This window comes from Mustela putorius, unplaced genomic scaffold (assembly GCF_011764305.1).
Source record: "Mustela putorius furo isolate JIRA1106 unplaced genomic scaffold, ASM1176430v1.1 tig00003863_pilon_pilon_pilon, whole genome shotgun sequence".
NCBI classification, from domain to species: domain Eukaryota; kingdom Metazoa; phylum Chordata; class Mammalia; order Carnivora; family Mustelidae; genus Mustela; species Mustela putorius.
The window spans coordinates 29,635,336-29,657,796 of record NW_025422015.1 but is presented as its reverse complement, the minus strand read 5'-3'; the positions used below and the strand labels follow the sequence as shown (position 1 = coordinate 29,657,796).

Sequence of the window (22,461 nt, the reverse complement as noted above, 5' to 3'; positions counted from 1 at the left end):
CCCTTGAATGACACATTTGGAAGTCATCCAACTTCCCTTCCTGTTTTAAATTGTGTATAATTGATACTATTTTGTCATTTAAAACAATACACACTGCTTATCCAGTGACTGTCAGGAGGCTATTTATAATTATACAAAAAAATAATATTCCTCTGGGAGAAAATCATCATTAATATAATCCTATCATGAATAATGGAAAATGGAGGCCATTTACTTCTTATGTAACTGTTTTATGAGTGTATTAAATCATCAGGTTGTTTTCTATAGCATGTTTCAAAATGACAGTATTGATCCTTTTTCTATATCTATTTTCTTTCATTCTCTGTATGAGATTCTAATTGTTAAAAATGAGTCTTAGCCACTAAACACACACTCATTACCTAAACACTGTGGATGGTTACAACAGAAAGTGATTTGAAGGTGACAGTATTTCTTTCAGGAAAGCTCCATGTCAACCATGAATCAGAAATACTGAATAAAATAGAGTAGTGGGGATTTAAGAGGTGTAATATAAATAATTAAAGTATGAATGACAAAGGATACACACTAAGGGATAATGGGGTCTAATTTGAAAGGATGCCCAGGCATGTAGAAGCCATCCATATGGTGAGCTATTACTTTGTTCAGTTTCTACCCTGTATTGACTTCATACTTGGTATTGTTAATTAAAAGTGCATATAACTATTCTGCCCCTCTGAGAGTGAGAAAGTCGACTACCTAAATAAAAATAAGTAATAAACTCATTATAAGTAATTGATAATAAAAATCACAATGAGGCTGTAGGTAAGCATTGAACAAATATCAAGACTACACTGTTAAGAAGCCTATCCTAACCTCTGTGGCACTCTCCTCTTTAGACATTTATATTGAGTATAATCTACTGATATGATTTCGTACTTAATTGGTATCTTCTCCCACTTTTCTCCCCTAGCTGCTCTGTACTGTTCATTGCTTTCCTTGTAATAATCTGACTAGATTGTTATCTCCTTCTGCTTTGAAATTCATGTTATGACCACTATTATTAAGTATATACCATGGATTTAGTAACTGTTGGGAAATTGATTAATAGGATGACTTTGAGCATATCAACGGGGATATTGATGAGCATATAAATAGACAAAATATATTATCTTCCAGTGTGGTGTAATTATTACTACTATGTGGTAAGAACAGTACTATTTTGTCTTAACATAGATTATGTTAGAAAACTCAAATATAAAATATACCAGAGGCTACAAGAGCAGTCATAGGGCTGATTCGAAAATGCTGAGCAACTGTTGAACATCAGAATGTTGAAACTGGTAGCATTAGTGTGAATATTGCAAAATTCATCATCGTCTTCATCTTGCACAAACATTCTAGTACAGGAAAAACAAGCTATGGATGAGGAATATTTGTCCATCATCTCAGTCTCTCTGAAAGCATTTGTATTGAACTTCATAGTTCACAGTTAGTTATACCAAAATAGTTATGGGACATACTTATTATTTCCATGTTTAAATTAAGGCTTGCTTTAGAAAAGTGATGAGCACTACATATTCATTTGAATGTTTAGAAAGTCACAGATTCTCCATTCTTTGCCTACTGGGCCACCCAAGTGAACCTTAGACTAGCAGGGGGGGAATATATTCACATAATTACTGAAATGCTTTTTTAATCTGCACTCTTGCATATGAACTGACAGAAAAGATTATTACAAGACATGACACATTAATAAATAACACCTAATTAGTTTGATAATTCTTTGATTAAGCCTTAATTTTCCTTGCTTTTCATGGAGCAATTCAAATGACTCTGTATTAGTTGTTCCTTTTTCAGACTATTTTAGAACATGCTTTGAATAATCTCTGTAGGTTACCTGGGGAGGGATGTATTTTTGTCTGACAGCAGGTCCATGCCTTCAACAGTGACAAGGCTAGACCAAAACGACACTTGAATCAAAGTGTCCTCACAGCAAAGATAATTCCTCTAAATTCTAGCTCTGTATTCAAAAGGGTAAGAAAGATATGAGAAATGAGAATGTGAGAAAAATGAAGCAGGCTTTCATTTGGTTCTCTTTAAATGGACACAGAGAAGTGAAGCCATATGACTTGGTATTAAGAGGACGGCAGTCTTTTTATTTACTAGCTTTCTCCCAAAACCTATAGCCCCTTTATCACAATGAAGCTGCTTGAGACAGTAAAGCAGTGTTAGAGGTATCACAGCTACTCAGAAGTGCTCACATCCATTTCTGGGCCCATGCCAGCTATTTATAGTTACAAGAACATTTCGTGGATTGATTGTGACAAATATGAAAATCTAATACATTTATCTTGAATAACTGCCACTGGCTTCAGATAATCAGATGCAAACCTCATGGGGGTATGCCAAGTCCAGGAACTAACTATGCACGTCTATAATTAAGTGTAGGATTTTCCCCCTTTTCTTCTACTACTTCATTCTAATTCTTTATGCTGCCTACAGTTTACAGATGGATGCTGCAAAGCCAGTCTCTGTTAATTCTGAGCCTCTGTCTCTAGAGATACTACCAATAACTCCTTTAAGAATCTTTACACGGGGTCTATTTGCAATGCTTAGAAACCCGTCATCTTTTTAAATAACAAGATTATTTCTAGGAATGAATAAAGAGGGCTGCTTTGGGATGATCATCAATAATTTTTTTCATTGAGATAAATATTAAGTATCATGAATTCTATTCAATAAAAATATCATGGATCTGGCAAAGTAGGAGACAGTAGGGATTTAAAAGCAAATGTTTCTTAAGGGTATATATAAGGCAGAAAAGAAAGACAGGCTAGGGAGAGAGTGATAATGATATATGATAATTAAATCAGAAAGATATAGGGAGTAGTGAGTAGAAAATCACAATTTTGCTGTATTTGGACATAAGCACCACCCCCACCAATACTATACACTTAAATAGTGCTTCTTATGCTTTCATAGTCAGGTAGTCTGTTCAATGTTTGTGGCAATGCAGGAATTAATCTGTATGTTAACCCTAAAAAGTAGAGTCTATTATCCCACGTTAAAGAAGAGAAGTAAGCATCCTGCATATTTGAATCTATGGAATCAGTATCTATAGAATGTGCTGGATTCTAGAACTCACCTAAAACACACTTAAATCAAACTCATTCTATGCATATCATGAAAGATTTTTCATATAATTCTCAACATAACACTGTAAATTATATATTGTTGCCCACATGATGTAGGTAGTAGAACTAAGGCCAGAAGACATCAGGTGGCTACGACGGGCAAAATCGGTGTTATATTATGTGTTGATGTGGATCTGAAGAAATGGCTTCCTCTCCCTAACAAAATTCTACTGGTGACATCCCCTAGATACGTGCTCAATGACTAAAGAAGAGCTGACACTCAGGGAGCCACAGACTTAAGTGCACTTTGACCATCTGCTAATGTATTCTGCCACAATCTTCTCAGCCTCATTTGACAGAGGAGGAAATGAAGGCCTTCAGAGATTGATTAATTTGATGAAGTCATATTTCAAACAAGGGGCAGGGCCTAAAACTGAAACCACGCAGTCTGACTCTGGAGCCTCTGTGCCTAACCCCCAATTTCACTGCCTGAAATGTTCATGCATTGGATGGCTGGATGGCTACCTCTGAAGAATCAAAATAAAATAATGCAAAACAACAAAAATCAGCCAGTGGAGGAAAGGAAATTATGGTCCCTTTCTGGGTTATGAAGAGGTCAGTTCTAACCCTTTTCTTACTCCACTGTGTTCTTAGCAAATACGCATATTTCACTCTTCTCATTTACATCTAAACCTCATTTAAGTTTCTACCATGTGGGCGAACTTTGTCAAAATAGTTTATAGCCTGTTGAGTTGCAATATTAATTTCTTAAGTTACTTAAACACAGTATAAGATCCACCACCTATAGGAACAATGACTTAGTAAATTTGTCCTTTCTTCCTTTAAAACCATGTTTTAGGCTCATCAGCTTTAGCAATAGTTCATAAACTTTATTCCATTTCCAATCCCTTACGCAGATGCTGCCTGATCGCACTCTGAAAGGCTGGTTTCACATCATTTTTCTTTTTAAAAATTTTCAGACTCTCTTCCACGCCAAGTTTCATCTTTGCCTGATTGACCGAGCATCTGTAATGTCACTACAAACCTATCACTTCTTACGTTGCTGATGTTTTCTCATCTTCATTTATCTTGTTGTCAGTCTGATATCCTCATTGTCACACAAACACATCAATTTCCCACGCACTGCCATGTCACGTCCCATTTGTTTTCTCTTCCATTCATATCCAAAGCAAGGCCTGTGTCTCCCTTAGCCCTTAGTCAAATACTATCTGTCTTTCGAGTTCTAGATGCCTATTGTCTTCCCTGACATCAAGAATCACAGATGTCTCTCTGAAATGTGTAACATTTAGTGTCAGTATTATGCAATCTAACTCCCAACTTTAACCTTTTTCTATCATTTGTTAGTTTCTTTTTCCCTTTCAAATACCACCCGCTCCACTTGTTAAACTTAGAGATCAACCTTTGGTGTTCTTACATCCCCTTCTCTGCCTGGTCTGGGACTGCTGAACGTGCAGAAGATATTCAGTTATTTGTATGTCAACTTATTTCATTCACTTTTTGGCAATCTCATTCCACCACTGAGCTCTCCCTTTGGTTATCTAACTGCAGATAATTTCAGAAGTTGCTGTGAGTCTTCTCCTACCCACTTAAGCCCCCATGTTACAAGAAGGGATTGGGAGGGAGACAAACCATAAGTGACTCTTAATCTCACAAAACAAACTGAGGGTTGCTGGGGGGAGGGGGGTTGGGAGAAGGGGGGTGGGATTATGGACAATGGGGAGGGTATGTGCTTTGGTGAGTGCTGTGAAGTGTGTAAACCTGGCGATTCACAGACCTGTACCCCTGGGGATAAAAATATATGTTTATAAAAAATAAAAAATTAAAAAAAAATCTGACTAAATAAAAAAAAATTCTTTCTTTTTTCTTTTCTTTTTTTTTTTTTTAAAAAAGAAGAAGTTGCTGTGAGAATCTAATGAAAAGTATGTGAGAGTACCTGGTATGAACCTTGGTATTTAGCAGGTGCTTAACAAATGATGTTTGGATGGGAATCTTCAGATCGTCCCCTTTTGCAGCTAAAGATTATCTGTGGCTTTAGGAATAGAAAATGGGTTCCAAGTCTCCTCTCCAGCCCTGCCCATTCCCATGAGTTTTGACCCACTCTCTTCCTTTACTTCCTAGCTGGGTTTTTTGTTTGTTTTAGATTGTCAGGCCAACAACCTCTGAAAAAATCTTACCTTCCTCTCCTTTGGTATTTATGATAATAAAGCCCATGATTTTACCTCTGGGATAGCTCTAAAGTCATCTTAATTCCCTTAATCACATCTCCCAAGATCAACCTTCACTTCTTCTTCTTGAAGACATCTTAACTGGTCTTTCTAATTCCGTTTCCTCCAATCCTTCTTGTATAAATGTTTTCAATTCTGTTTCTCTTTCTAGGTTCCTTGAGTGTCAACCAAAGTGAACCATTTGCTGTTCCCCATCTCTGCCTAAAAAGCATCCCTCCCTGCTTTGTAGCCTAAAGCTTTAGGCTTTAGAATTAGTCAGGCTGGGTTTGAATCCCCTGTCTGCACTGTATTTGACTTAGACAAAACACTTAAATTCTGTCCACCTCAATTTTCTGTTCTGCCAAACAAGGATGATGATATACTCCTCCCAAAGTTTTATAAAGATTAAATAAGATTATTCTAAGAAACTAGCAAAGAATAAATACTCAACAGCTGATAGTCACAAAAGAACACTTCAATATTCTGTGCCTAAAGTGTTATCCCTTCAGTCTTTATATCTTTATCCTTAAATTCATGTAGACACAGTCTAACAATGTCTTAAGACCCATCTTGACTTTTCTTGTTCCATAAGATCTCTGCTTTTTCACACAAGAAGCATTCTTTTTTGTAGTATATTTTCATAGTAAAAGAGAAAGTAAAAACATGTGGGGAGAGGACATGAGCATATACTTTCTTATTTCATCATCTTAAAAACTTTAAGAAATGCATTTTAATAAAAAATTGAGACTCAAAAAAAAATTTTAAACACAAGGAAAGTGTTTAAATCCTGGCTTGTGTGATCTTCACATTTACATTCTCACCAGTGATTCTCAGTGTGCTATCAGGGTTTATTGAAGTTAATTATAGTTTTTGAGTTTTGGTTTGGTTTGGTTATGAGCAATTGTAACTACTTGTGGGGACTGATCTATCTTGTCTTATTTTTTTTTATAGGTTTCCCAAAGACAAAGAAAAAATTACTTTATTTTTTAAACAGAAAAAATATATAAATAAAATTTATTCTTATAAATAAAAGTATAAAATTATTTTTAAAGGGAGGGGGGTGGGGTTATCGACACTGGGGAGGGTATGTGCTATGGTGAGTGCTGTGAAGTGTAAACCTGGTGATTCACAGACCTGTACCACTGGGGATAAAAATACATTGTATGTTTATTAAAAAATAAATAATAATAAAAAAATAAAAAATTAAAAGAATTATTTTTTAAACTCATTCTAACTTGTAATTACCATGTGACACCATTGAACAACTTTAAAAATCTAGGACGCATGATAGAATCTATATAATCTTAGTTTTTCCCCTTATCTTGGACATTTCTATTTCATCAACTTAGGAATTATTTCATTATTACTCATCAACTATTCCCAGCAATGCCACAAATGACTAAAATAATAAGAAAAAATAGAAAAATTATGGAGTTGCTTGGAAGGATGATGCAATTGCAAAATAAACCATCATTATCTCATCACCATTCAGTTTCCTTATTGTTGTGACTAAAGTAATGCATCATCACTTGAGAAGGTATAAAAGAAGTCTGGAAACATTCTTATGGTCTACTTTTAGTTTCACTCAACATAGTTTAGAATTTAGAGGTTCTATTTTTTATCCATAACTACAAAGAGAAGAAAATTGACAGAGAGAGATACTTCAGTTATTAGATGAATCAGAAGGCAAGAATGCAAAAAGAGAGGCAACAGTATGTTAAACTTTAGTGATTAAGGTGAAATTGAAATTGATCACTCAAATGAAATCTCAGACTGTGAATTTTCATATAACAATGAGTTTTCTCAAGAATCAATGAGTGTATAATTCATTTCAAAAGACAAAAAGGAAACATGGTATTCTCATCCACTTAGTCTTTCAACCAGAAGGACTTTATCATGCAATATTTTGTGGCAAGAACCTAGCCTATCTCATCTGTTAGAAGGATATGTTACAGTACTTTTTCATCTTTTATAAAAATCTATGTGACAAAATTTGTGATTTTTAAGTGGGCAAATGCTAAAGAAAGATAAAGGAGGTATCAGAATGAAATTCATAATGTATGCAAAAAATCATTGGATTTATCATTCTAAATAATGTTTATTAATCTAAAAAATGTCTCACAGTAATAAGATGGAGATGATACTTTTTCAATGAAATTGAGTCTCAAAGGTTTCAAAAACTCAACTGCTACATTTTGATGATCCAAACTCTAAAAGAACCAAAAATAATATTATGCTAGAACTTATTAAAAATGTTTGAAATCTGGAACTGGTATCTATTAATGCATATATTGCAAATTTATGAATGAAAATTAATGGGCAGTTAGTTCATTTCTGAAGATGTTTCCAATTTGGAGTACATACACCTTCAAAATCAGGAAACTGATGAAATCAATTTTTAGTTTGCCATGTTTAAGCTCTTATCACAATTTTCACTATCCCTTTATTCTTACTTCCATAAACCATTTTTAAAATGATTTAAAATATTAAAAAAATTAAGAGGTCCAAGTGGTAAGTGGAGATAACTATTGTTCCTAGTATATTGAGATTAGCATGTACATTTTCTAAGCCTCTGTTGCATGTTTATCAACTTATCCTTGGTTTTAAAGTTATGTATGCCATGTCTTATCTCTTTTCTGGACTATCAACTTACTGAGGGAATTCAACAAATATTTATGGAGTTAACATAAAAACTCCCAAACTTTTATTTTGTGAAAATAATTAGATGTTTGAAACTAAAGTGAGTATGTTTTCATGGAACAGTATTTTTTAGAGAAAAGTAAAGCAAGGCTGAATCTTACTTACTCTTTTCCATTATAGCCAATTGAGCTCTGAAATACATTAGATTAAATCACTAAATAACAGTGACTATAATGCAATTACATTTGACCTCTTCTCAGCAGGATCAAACCAAAAATGCAGTTAGGCACAACTGAAGTTCGAGAAAAAGATCTTAATAAAATGAGCCTTATTCCTTAAGGCTCTTTCTGGCTGTGGACTTAAAACCCATAGAATTGGAATACGAGCTGCCAAAGAATACCTTATTATGGTCAGAGAAGATTTTGATAGGTGAATACCTTCAATTTTAAGAGAGTAAATGACACAGAAAACAGAATAAATTACCTTAATACAAATTCTTGGCTCAAGTAAAAGTCAGATAGCAGCCAGAATTTCAATGGTTGGGATAACTTCTAAGTGATAAACTTTAACTTGTATTGAACTTTAATCATAATGGCTTTATGATTATGATTTTTTTCATACAGAGATGAAAAGGTGAAGAAGTGTTAAAATGACTAAGCAAAAACTAAGCAAAAAATATGAGGCCTGTTTCCTGCAAGGATTGGTTTCCTTATCTGTGGTAAATATAAAGATATTTGTGAGCCATGTGATTTTTTTTCCTTATTGAAATTTGCCTCTTGTTTAACTCAGTTGACTTTGCCCAGCAATGTATGCAATTCATTTGCCCCAGGAGGACCTTGATGAAGAGGAAATGTGAAATGCCTAACAAGATCATGAAGGTTCTTTTAAAGTCTACATAAATGAATGAATTTATGGGTATGGCTATCACTTAAGAAAACTGTGCTTAGTAATGAAGTATTGAAAAGGAAATTGGAGTTACTGGAAGGCTGATAAAGATAAAAATATCTAGAGTCATTTATCTTGACCATCGGTACTATCAATTTCTAAAAGCAAAACAAAAAAAAATATGAAACACCATAAATTGAGTTTCTATGTAGCTACTAATGTCTTCTTTGACCAGTTTTCATAATTCTCTCATAAGAAAATGATAACTAGACTACATTAACCCTAAAAAGGTGAATCATCAGATTCAGGACAGCCACCTTAGGAGAACAGGATCCATCTCCCTCCATTCCCTCCTCTCTCTCTCCTTCTCTCCCCCTCTCTTCCCTAAGACTGGTTAGGGACTATTCAAAACGTGTTCTATAACATTGACCATGTGCACAATCAAGAGATCTAATGGCAGCATTGTTAGATCATTTAAGAGCAGCAGAGAGAATATTTCTAGAGAAGGGGGCACCTCAATATCCATAATACCCCTAAAATTATACATTGTACATATACATCTACTCCAATTTCCCATAGGGCCAGCCTTAGTAGCATATACTCACTTTCTAGGTTTAAATATAATTTTTTTAAATTTTCCAACTTAACGTAGAGTGGGTCAGTATAGGAGAATTTTAATTAGATACTAAAAAATTATACGATCCTTACACTTTATGCTGGCTTATTGAGAAGGTCCCTGTATTTGAGGTGGGGATTGTTACTAACCATAAAATAGTGCATATTCACTACAGATTTAAAAAGAACAATTCAGTTCATTTTTAGGTATATCTTAGCTAGAAAAAAAGTGTTAAGACTATCTTTATTAGAAGTATTTTATTTAAAGGGATAGAAAGGCAAAACTTGGGACTTGTGTCATAGTGTCAGTACATTTCATTAGTAAGGTTTTGTAAAACTCAACTGTGATTTGGGTTACTTTTGAGGATGCGGCAACATTATATAAAGGAAGTACTTTATCCCAAAGGGAAAAATCAAATTATAGTTTTAAAAACTCATTACCAATAATTAATAATGAACTCTAGCTAAATAATAACAGGTGTTCTACTAATCCCAAACAGAAACAGATGGAAGCACAAATGTTTTATAAATACTGGATACATGCAGAGCAATAAACTTGGCAGGAATTGTTTTATTCTCTAATTGTCAGTCAGAGTCGAAGTCTTATCACTTGCATTTTCTCTAAAGTAGTATGCCCAGATAAATCTTTTTTCTCATTCCTTATTTTTCAAAATGCAGACCATATTTTGTGCTTTCTTGCTCCATCTTATGTATTGTCTCACAAGAAAAGTAATATAAATGTTCTTTCTCTACACCTATGAAGTTTCATAGAATTTATTAAATGAAACAATAGGCTTACCATACAGGTTTCCCTTCTCCAGCTTCTTCCTTTCCACCTCCTGAAATGCTGAAATACAGTATTTCCGCAGAAATACTGATCTACATATTCTTTAATTTCTTAGACATTATAGCAATCAGCCTACAAAATCATGATTGTAGGTAGTTGAAACAAATTAGAAAGGCAATTTTAAATGTAATAAATGATATTAAGAAATCTAATCCTATAGCACTTGGGAATGATTTCCAGGAGTTAGAATATTAGATAGTGCTGCAGGTCTAAACTCATGGCTGTTTAGAAAATGTTCACATAGGACTTTAGAAGAGCTCTCCCTGAATGGTTAATAGCAGAATTCTCCTTAACTCCTCCAGAGATGGTTTCTTTGTTCCTTCTTAGCTTGATCTGTTGCTGAATTTTTGAAAAGAAGTTATCAGCTTTGTGACTATTAAACTCTTAGCATCCCTCACTGACTTTGACAATGTATGGTTCTCTCTGTCCTGTGATTTTCTTAGAATTTGTATTTTATGATCAATTAGTAGCTCTATGAACCATTTGGGGGCATGAGGAGCACATTATTTCCCTCAAATAATGGAATTTAAAACTCATGCTCATTAGAACATAGATTCGTGGTACATACAAGTAAACAGTTGATCTCTTCAAAGCAATATATGTGTAGAATATAGCTTTCTTAAACTATCACAGTTAAATAAATTGGTCAGCAAATCTGTTAAGCTAAAATTGACTTAATGATGTATATAGACTGACAGTCACCAATGTTGTTTCTTTCATGTGGGATATTCACTCACACAGTCTGTGCTATATTGAATGATTTAAAGAATAAAGTTATATTAGTATTTTGCGCATCTACTTAGATGCTTTATCAACAAATTTACAAGCTTGTTACTGTAAAGAATACTTTAGAGTTACTGCAAGGACACTAAAGACCACGTGGAGTTCCATGATTTGCTGAGGGGCCAATACTGGAAAAGGAAGGGGTCAAGAATTACATCTGGATCCCATCCTTTTCTGTCATTGGCCCTTCAACCAAATGTTCAAAGCCCTGTTTTTTCACTATATCATACTACTTTCCTGGATGTTTCCATCTAATTTTACTATGATACCATACACATACCTTGACAATCATTTTTACCAAGTGAGTTATCATCCAAGTGAGTCACTATATTTTTCAGTGTTTTCCCTCTCATTTCAGTTTCTAACTCAGTAAGAAAGTAAAAAAAGAAGAGTAAAAAGATTAAGAAAATGAAGAAGAGGACAAAGAGTGGAAATTAACTTGAATAAGCTACTGGGATTAATTTTCTGGAGAACCAAAATTCTCATGATCTTTAAATTTTTTAGCATCTTTAGATTTGTTATATATATTGTTTTATATGTATTTGTTATATATATTGTTATATATATTGTTTTAAATATGATTTATCCATTTGTCAATACATGCATAAATGTAATCATACATTTTGGAGTGATCTCCATAAAAGTAGTTTAGAGCCAATATATAGTTTGCTTTAAACAATCAGCTTCAGTTATTCTAACATAAATTAGCCCCTTCCTTAACAATACCATCTTCTTAGAATTGTTTCCCCAAACATAACATAATAGTATCCATCTTTAAATCTGCAAAAGGCTTACTATAAGCAATCAAGCTATTCATTATTAAATAAGATATTAGTAAAGAATCCCTGGTTATACTCTGAGCAACAATTAAAGATAGGAGAGATGATAGATAAATTGCTTTTAGGAAAAATATTTCTCCATTGTGTTGACTATCTCCATCAGTAATAGATCTCTGGAATGGCTAACCCTGGTTCAAGTGAGAAAAAAACATTTTTTAAAAGAAATTAAATATCTGAATTGTGATGGATTTAATATGAATATTTTTCACTACTAAAAAAGATACTTTTGGGGCGCCTGGGTGGCTCAGTGGGTTAAGCCGCTGCCTTCGGCTCAGGTCATGATCTCAGGGTCCTGGGATCGAGTCCCGCATCGGGCTGTCTGCTCAGCAGGGAGCCTGTTTCCTCCTCTCTCTCTCTCTGCCTGCCTCTCTGCCTACTTGTGATCTCTCTCTGTCAAATAAATAAAATCTTAAAAAAAAAAAGATACTTTTATGGTCATAGGTCTTATATAAGGTTTACCAGAAATAAAATGATTCAACTCTTCACTCCAAGATATTATTAAAGATATTAGTATTTTTTGTATATAAAGATATTAGCATTTTTTTTAAGCTTTCAACTGAATTCATTTGCAATAGGCCATGCAGTAGTAGAAAGTAAAATTAAAGGCCATAATGCCAGTTATTACTTGTGGTTTTTACTGGTTTTCTTCTAGATCTACACATGCATTATGCAATTTTTAAAAATGAAAATACAGTTTAGTACATAAAAAATCCAACAATCTTAGAAACAAAGACTGTTAAAACAGACAAGTACAAAAACTGTTTCCAATACCTGGTTTTAAATCCCCATGGACAAACATGTCAATCATATATCGACAGAACGCATACTGATCTGACAGAGTAGAAAGAAAAAAGAGCAATGAAAAAATGTCATCAACACCTTTCTTTCTTCTAAGGGGAACTGGCGTAACAAAACAAACAAAATAGCACAATTCTATTTTAGTTACTACAATATTTTCTGTGAAGGAATAATTTGCACTCATATGAACACACAGGGAAAAAGACATAATAGATATAAGGTTCAATTTATTCCATACAAAAAGAATAACCTTAAAAAACTGAAACAGACTAGTTCAGGGTAATATCATACAGTTGTTCTTTCTTTTAATCAAAACGTTTTCCATCAAATTCATTAAAAAAGTCATCATATTAAAGCAATTTTTCTCATTGTTCATATATACACTTCCAATTATGAAACAAGTTTTACAAGAGGAAATTATTTCCAACTTGGAACATTTTACCAATTATTCATTCCAAGCCCTTCTGCTAATTGTCTAAATGGAGCTATAGAACGTTTTCTTGAAAAGGCAAGCAGGAAGATTAACTCCTTTGCAATGTGTTAAGGATTCTGCATGGAAAGGCTGCTCAATTAGAAGAGTATGTGCAGGATAGACTTTCAGCATCACAGGATATCATTGTTAAGCTAATTAACTGAGTTTTCTTCATTGAAGCTATCTTGTTATCTTGACTAGTCTATGGTCTATGGAAAAAGTTAAGAAAAAAAAACAAAGGATTTGTATATTTTGGCAAACTTGGTCAAATGATTTTAGAGTTCTTTTTTTATCCCCTTTTCCCTCTAAATTAAAGACATGGTAGTGAACTTTATGTTCTCACATAACGTTAGATTCTGCTGAGGTCATTCCAACCTAAATTTTAGTTGGTGTACTATTCCATAAGTTTTACCAGATCGTCTTTTAAAGCAGGCATATTATGAAATTAATCTTGTTAAAGGTGATTTACATTTTAATGTTTCTAAGTAGGCATTTTATTAATCTAACAACTCCAAAAGTAGCTTTAGAACCAAGAGTTTATTCAGTTTACACATCACACACCCTTAAGTGCTTGAAATCGTGTCTATCAAACATGTGAACTAATGAAACTTACTACTATATAATAAACACACATACAATGATTTTCATAGACCTTATTCTTTTTACAGTATTAACAATATTTTTAGAATAATCCATTTTACTATGAAATTCTTCCAGGTCTTTGAAAAAATAAATGTAGTTATTACAGTAAATGTTAAAATATAATCCTTTCATTAGTACCTAAATATGAGTAAGCCAAAACTCATAAAGTTTTAAGAATTTGCATGTGTGTTGGTTCTTGAATTACAGTACATTTTCCCACAGGTGAGGTGGGAAGTTAGAGGGAGGCTAGTTCTCAGTTCAAGTCCAGGAATCTATTTGTTCCTGGATGTACTAGATAATAACCAGGGTTTTTGAAACCAAGACACAGGAACCCTATGACACAGGAGAAAAGATTAACATAAAGAGTATTTTCTCTTTTCTGGACATAACTGTTTTCCTGAGTAAAATTCCAAGCTAGGAGATTTGGATCAAAGATAGAGCAAAACATAAAGTATATTTCCTTTTTATGGCAAATCTGAGGTTGAATAAGGGAAGACTTCTTGAAATTTGGATCAAAGATAGATCAAAACATAAAGTATATTTCTTTATGGCAAATCTGAGGTTGAGCAAGGGAAGACTTCCTGGAATTTTTAAGCTTTCTCCTTTGTTTCAGTACCTTAAGTGACTATACTCTTTTTAGATTTGTCCTTCCTACAATGCAGAAGTAGTTTCAAAGGGCAATTTAAATATCAAAAAGATGGGGCATGTGTCTAAATCCTAGAATATGCATTTTTAACAAACTCTTCAGAAGATCTAATTAGACTATATTCCAGAATCATTGATATAAAATACCTCCATTTTTTGTTTCTTTCACCATGATTCCTAGTGACACTATAGCTTTCAGCAACAGCAACAGAGAACATGTGTGTCTGAGAAGCTGAGAATGCAGCTTCCTGGAATTTGAAGGGTTTGGGCCATCCTCCAGAATGAAATGTTCTCTGCCCCCAAGTTATGATGGCATATTTATGCACATTACATGTAGAACAGTATACTGAATTAACTAAAATCTTCATGCTTCGGAGTTTTTTTTTCTTTTCCTTAACTGAGGGCTGACAGTAAAATAAAACTCTTTAGTTTCTATGTTAGAGTATTACCAAGGTAAAATGCTTACATTTATTATACCAATATTTTCTGGCTCCACAAGTCACTCATTTAATTAATGTACTGTGCTTTCAATTTAAGAAAGAAAATTCTTTATTCATTAAAAAAATATCTGGTTTTTTAATCAAGAAAATTGTTTGAGTTACAATTCTTAGGATGTTTCTGTTTTATTTGAGTAAAGTCATGATGTTGCGTTCTAATAGCATCAATAGGAAAATGAAAGTATTTTTTACAGTATTTTAAGTTGAAAATTTTGCTATTTGCGACAACATGGATGGAACTAGAGCGTATCATACTTAGCGAAATAAGTCAAGCGGAGAAAGACAACTATCATATGATCTCCCTGATATGAGGAAGTGGTGATGCAACATGGGGGCTTAAGGGGGTAGGAGAGGAATCAATGAAACAAGATGGGAATGGGAGGGAGACAAACCATAAGTGACTCTTAATATCACAAAACAAACTGAGGGTTGCTGGGGGGAGGGGGGTCGGGAAAAGGGGGATGGGATTATGGACATTGGGGAGTGCATGTGCTTTGGTGAGTGCTGTGAAGTGTGTAAACCTGGCCATTCACACACCTGTACCCCTGGGGATAAAAATATATGTTTATAAAAAATAAAAAATTAAAAAAAAAAGAAAATTTTCAAATATTTTAAGTCAGGATGCGAATTTCCATCTGTCCTGAGTGTTGGCCTTAACAACATGTAAGAATTCGAGGCAAGTATATGTTGAGCAGCCCCCAATGAGTCTGCTTCACCTAAGGATAAAGCAAAACCAAGCCTTCTTGATTTGGAAGATTGCTTTCATAGAAATGCTTCTTTAAAAATGCAACTCTAGGGGCGCCTGGGTGGCTCAATGGGTTAAAGCCTCTGCCTTCGGCTCAAGTCATGATCCCAGGGTCCTGGGATTGAGCCCCACATCAGGCTCTCCGCTCAGCGGGGAGCCTGCTTCCTCTTCTTTCTCTCTCTTTCTGCCTCTCTGCCTGCGTGTGATCTGTCTGTTAAATAAATAAATAAAATCTTTAAAAATAAATAAATAAATAAATAAATAAATAAATAAATAAAAATAAAAATGCAACTCAAGCATTAAACTAGGAAAATTTTTCTTAAATAAACATGAACTGTTCTATTATGCTAACTTTCATAGTTTTGTGATAATCATTCATATAATTTCATATTTGGTCACCACTTCTTAATTTTTTCCCCAAATGAACATTGTTTAAGAATAACACATGCTGACCACTTCTCTCCTCCTCACAGAGGCCTGATGGGTGTCATTCAGCTGCTGCCCTGCCCGTGTTCCTTGTGGAGTGGCAGCTGAGAGAACATGCATTTTGGGTGCAGAACGTCAACAGAAGGGAAATTGTTAAACAAACAAAAAACCCTCATATGAGCATGGGACATGTGTGGTCTTCTGCTCTATGGTAAATTCATATTCGCTATATTCCCTCTGCCTATCAAAATTTTGAAATAGTGATTGAAAAGAAGACGATGAAGGAGGAGGAGGAGAAGGCAAAAGAGGAAGAGGAGAAAAAAGAATAGGAGGAGATAGCGGAGGGGAAAGAAAAGAAAGAATGAGCATAGCAGTGGGGAGGTTTGGTTGTTTTGTTTTGTTTTTTCCTTGCCCATAGATTTGCCACAGACTATAGATAATCAGAGAGCAATTCCTGATCATGTCAATCTTTCTTGCCCAACTTGCAGTAGATTAAGATTGGTCCATAAAAACTAGATTATGTGGTATATAAGTGTGGTTATAAGTTTATGGTAGGCATGTGCATACCTACGCATCTGATTCCAAGCACTTTACATGGAAATGTATCATTTAAAAATACATAATATTAAGAGTAATTACATGTGAATATATTTTCATGTATACTTTATAATTTTAAAATTGCCAGTAAGTATGTGTGCTTCATGCAAAAATCTGTTTCCAGTGAAAGACCTGTAGGTCCTATTTATTTACAAAGAACTATTTAGAAATCTATCTGAAAAGGACTCAAATTGATTAAGACTAACTTAAGCTAAGCAAATAAATAATCCCTTACCCAAAGGAGAACTTACTCAACTATTTTACTAAATCACCAATACAAGAGTCTCAAAATCAGAGCCAACTCACAAATAGATTATTTAAAAAACATGCAATCTTTGTTTATCATGTTTAGTGGAAACCGTAATGTGATTCAGTTTTTTCTAAATAAATTTTCTTGAATCTTTGCTTAATTTAAAAAGAAATATGTTTATGTGTCTGACCAGGAACTGGAAGTAAAGTTTTGATTATTTACCTAATAATACAATTATTTAATTGATGGTAGCTGTCTTAATAGGAAGCCTTATTTTAGCGAATGCATTTACTTAGCTGATAAAATCACATTTATGCTTTTGTTTCTAACTTGAAGTGATATTTGAATGTCCTTTTAACATTAAGTGAGATAAATAGCTTTTATGTGGAAATAAAAACTGTAGATTGAAAATGAAAATGGTAATAGAATGCTATCTTTAATAATTCTGATTACTGATACAAATGAAATACAATCTATGTGACCTAGAAAATAAACATTATTTTAAATGTTCCAGTGATGTGTCTTCATCAATGAAATGTGCCCCCCCCACAAAAAAACCCAAAGATACTAAAAATGGACATCAAAAAGTTTATTCATACTCATAGTTGCTAGATAAGTATTTTGATACTCCCATATATAAGTGGAATGAATTTTTTTATATACTGTATTTATGGATAAAAAATAAAAATATACTTGGTACATTTCAGCTGGTTTCATGTGATTCTTTTCATTTTTAAAGAGAAATCTGAAATGCAAAGTATTTTAGGACCTTGATAATCATTTTAAATAGATATATCTATGAGTCAGAAGATTAATTTTTCTTTTTCTATCACAGTAAAGTAGTCCATTCAAAATATTTTTTCTTTACTTACTATAGCTTTGTTTTCTACCCTTATTATCACAAATAACATATAGTTTTAAGAGTGATATTATATATATTATGCATTATATAAAATAATAACCAATACTTCTAATTCTCTCAAGGCAATATAATTATTCTTTAGATTAAAGAATGGTTTAGGGCTCCAAAGTTTTAATCCCACTGTTTTTTTAATGATCCACAGATTTTTAAATTTAGGTGATTTTCATTTATTTCAAAATTTTGTGGGTCACAAAAAGAAGAGTCACATAAGGTTTTTTTCTTCTTTCTTTCCCTTTTAAAAATACACTTTCAAAACAAGATGGGATTGGGAGGGAGACAAACCATAAGTGACTCTTAATCTCACAAAACAAACTGAGGGTTGCTGGGGGGAGGGGGTTTGGGAGAAGGGGGTGGGATTATGGACATTGGGGAGGGTATATGCTTTGGTGAGTGCTGTGAAGTGTGTAAACCTGGTGATTCACAGACCTGTACCCCTGGGGATAAAAATATATGTTTATTAAAAAAAATACACTTTCAAAAAATATGTGTCTTTTGTCAAATAAATCAAAATTTATAAATATTACTTGCAAATTCAAGGAAAAAAGTGACTCAAAGCCAAAATACAAGAGAGGATTGGGACGGCAAATACCACATTACCTCTCTTGTAGGTGGAATCTAAAAGAAAAAAAAGTGTGGAGTGCAAATTTCATATCTTGTGTCTTATAATGGTGAAAATTATTTTCAGTTACACTGTTCAAATACCTTACTCTGTAATAAAGTTTTCAAAATTTTTAATGAAAATCTCATAGAAACGATTCCTTTAATCCTCAAATATGACTATTCAAAACTACCAGAATAAAGGAAAGTTTTATTCTGCAACACCCCTAAGAAACATTTGTAGGAATAGCCCCTCCAGAGTAGATCCTATACAGGAAGCCTTAGGACTGTGTAGCAGCATAACACCCGCCAGGAATGGACTTCAGGAAAAACAGATTCCAAAAGGGAAAGAAATGTGGGACAAGCCCTCGGCTGCCCTCTGAAAACTCCATGTTTTATGTTTCCACAGCAACTTTCCACAAAGAACTTCAGGTTTATACTTCACCTCCATTTAAATGCTCTAGATCTGTGAAGTAGGGATGTAAGGCTGACATCACTCTTATGAAGAGCTGCACAGGGTCAGATATGGAGATTTCTGAAGTCATTAATTCAGTCAGGGGAAGCTAGCAAAAAACTTGGGAGTTCTTTGTCCTATAACTTCCTGCTCATTAAATTAACTGAATTTAATAATTCAACATATATTCTAAGCTATGTGCTTTTGCAGGGATACAGGAATGTATGGGTACTTTTTATGATACTTATTCTATATGATTTGAACATAGACCCCTTAAAAACCTCCCTGAAAATTGTTGTCATTATTCTTGGACTGCTCTTCTCCAAAGAGTAGGAAACATAAAGTTGCTTTTCTACCTCTTAATAGAAATCCCTTGTCTCAAGAATTTAACATTCATCCTCAACCTCCAAATAACTTCAGATAATTAAGTCAAATCCTCTTTTAAAAATGCTTCAAAATACATCCTTAGATAGGTGAACACATTTTAGCCTTCCCATAAATGAACTTTAATTCCCACTTATTGGATTTTATTTCAGGTATATTGACTATATTTACTTATACAAGTCTTTTTATTCCCATTTGAGTCTGATCTCAGTCTTTCTGAGTTTTTAATTTCACTGTATCTGCTTCTTGCCCAGTGTCCTCTTAGCACCTCTGGCCACCTCTGAATGTTTACCTTTCTGTTCATGCTTGGACACGGCCGCAGTCTCTTTCCCCTCCTTCTCTTTGGGCTTAGGTGGAGTTTTGTGTACTTCTTTGACTTTTGTAGCTGTTGGCTTCACTTTCTCTTGTTTCCCACCTTTCACTTCCTTTTTAATCTTCTCTTCAGCCTTGGCTTTCCTCTCTTCTGTACAGTTAAAAACAAGTTGGATTATTTTTGCTTATTTAACAATACAGCATTTCATCTTTCATTGGTTGCTAAGAACAAAGAGGGAAAAAATATTTTATATTGTCTATGAAGTGACATGTTAGAGTACTTTAAAAAGGTAGCTCACTTGCAAGTTGGACACTTTCTTAATTTGTACATGAAAACATTACCGTTTAGGTATCTACCTGCTTAGCATATCAGTAAGAAGCCATTTAAAATACACAGGGGATGTATATACAGGCCTGTTCAGTGAAAGGCAATACCCCTACCAAGAAGCCTTTTTAAAAGGATATAATCACTTTGTTCCATAAATTAAAAAATAAATAAATTTTAAGATATTTTAAGAAATATCTTAAAAGTCATTCAAGAAACTGAACAGAGTATTTTTTAAAAATAACTCTTGAGAGTATAAATGTGAAATTACTTGCACTGGTAGTGACTAAGAGAAATGAAACAATAAAATCTATTAAAGGATACATCAGAAACACTCAGGCTCTAATGACTTGACTTTAAAGGAGATGGAAAGAGAGCAGAAATTGAGATGTTAGATCCTGTTATCTTAAGTCAGAAATAATAATTCTAATGACTTTAATATATCCTAGTAAACAGAAAGGGTTTTAAATTAGAAAATATGTGTTAGTTACAACATATATGCCTATATATTCTACACACACATATTCCTCATTTGATATTCTATTCATTTGGGAGGAAGGAACTAGAAATGTGAACTAATCAGTTTGTGAGTCTTTCAATTATTTTACAAAAAGCAATAATAATATAGTACACATTTGTGGGAAATTGTTTATATAGATGCTGCATGTTAGACATTATTTATTCTATGGAACCACACATAATCACTAGACACCACAGTAAGTCTGCTGCAATATGGACTCTCTCATGTCATTTGTCACGTTTTGTTTTCACTCAGTTGAAAAATTTGATGAAAATATTATAGTCAATTTTCTTGACTTTAGTACACTAAGCAATAATTTAAGACTAATATAAGATAATACCGTGAGGTCTCATGAAGAGAAGAATGAAAATGATAATTCCTGATGCTTACAAAACCAACACCATCTGCCATACTGAATTTTATTCAATGGACCAAACTTCCTAAAGACTGTGCCTCAAAAACTTCACAGGAAGATGATGCTACTATGTTAGAAGTATGCGGATATTCCTATGATCAAATAAATTCGGAAACACTAAAATCAGTTTTTTTCACTATGAATTTTCTCAACACTAAAGCCTTTTGAGAATCTTCAAAGAGGAAGATAATTCTATGCACTGTTTTCCAAATTCCCAATGTCTCTGGGGCTTCCATAACTATATTCAATTGGGGATTTTCTTCTACTTCCTTTAAACCATTTTTAAATCTCCTCTGCAGGCTGCTGCTCTTTCCTACAGCAGATTCATATATTTCTGCAACTGAAACCATCAGCTCTCTGAAAATGACTTTAAATCAACATTATTCCAGAACCTCATACCAAATATTTATTGGTTTCTGGCTACAGAGGAAGTTCCCCCTGAGACGCCAACACCTCAGACTCACACAATTCATCTATGTTCACCTAATGAACTCTTTCAGAGAGCTTAGCATGGCATGGGGTCAGAGCCAGTTGCTGGAGCTCTGAAGATGAGCAGAGTAAAAAAAGGTTAGGATCGCATTTAAAACCCTGCAAGACCTGGTTTTTGTCCTATCTCTCCAATCATAGCATCTTTCCAAAAGTTTCTTCCTCCACTAGACTATTTTCTCTTTCTTTAATATCTCTTGTATTTTCTACATGTCAATTATTGTCGGGTTTCTTTCTTTATATTTTCTATGTTTTCCACATATATGAATTTTTTGGCTATCAGTGCCTGTGCAACAAAGTGCAAGGTCATTGGAATTAATCATTCTTTCACCTCAGCTTCAATTTACCTCAACTTATTTTAAGGCATACCTGCTTTTCCTTGTTATATACCTTGTATTACAAATGATTGTTCACACATCTCTTTTCCCTACCAGAGAGAGCAACTTGAGGATGGGAATGATTTGTTCATTTTTGTAGCATCATAATGTCTAACATAATGTTTTTTTTCATGGAAAACACAAAATACATGTTTACTGAATTAGTACTTTTGATCAAAAAGAGAGAACAGAACATGTTTCACTGTACATATAGTACACATGTAACAGTAAAGTGTGAATATGTAGATAAGTATTTAAAGTGAACTTGACAAAACTTGAAAGATTTACCAACTTTTTTTTGTTTATACTTCTTGTGTGTGAAATTGTAATTTTTGTTACATTAAATGACACCTATTCACTTGTAGGCAGCACTTGATTTAACCTTAACTTCACAGCGTGGAATTAACAATACATGAAATTCAGATCTACCTTTAAAGCCATAATAATTTATAAATGAGCAAAGATAATTTTCTTCAAGTTGACCACATTTAAAACAAATTTTTATTAGTGATTTTAAGTATAAAAATAACAAAATTTTCCTTACCTATTTTAGACATTTGTCAGTGAGATTCATATTTGAAACAAATAACTTTGCCTCACATTAAAATGGGTAAGAACTCAACAATGATGTGGATATAATGAGGTAAATACCATGATACTAAAGCAAC

At 33.6% G+C, this 22,461-nt stretch overlaps 1 protein-coding gene and 1 long non-coding RNA gene across 3 annotated transcripts in view; one reads left to right on the top strand and one right to left on the bottom strand.

Annotated features, from left to right (window-relative positions):
- The window catches only part of LOC106007198, a 52,180-nt gene extending 34,488 nt beyond the window's left edge, over positions 1-17,692 (top strand). Inside the window, exons 4-5 of one of the 2 annotated variants that reach the window (XR_001181784.2) lie at positions 8,584-8,678; positions 16,202-17,692. This is a non-coding gene — a long non-coding RNA (uncharacterized LOC106007198). The remainder of the gene's footprint in view (positions 1-8,583; positions 8,679-16,201) is intronic. The other variant, XR_001181786.2, reaches the window with a different exon arrangement.
- The window catches only part of TRDN (triadin), a 389,840-nt gene that overhangs the window by 251,101 nt on the left and 116,278 nt on the right, over positions 1-22,461 (bottom strand). The window contains exons 8-9 of the mRNA XM_013063299.2: positions 19,651-19,821; positions 12,701-12,760 (exon numbers count right to left, since the gene is read on the bottom strand). Coding sequence (XP_012918753.1) covers positions 12,701-12,760; positions 19,651-19,821 — 231 coding nt within the window. The remainder of the gene's footprint in view (positions 1-12,700; positions 12,761-19,650; positions 19,822-22,461) is intronic.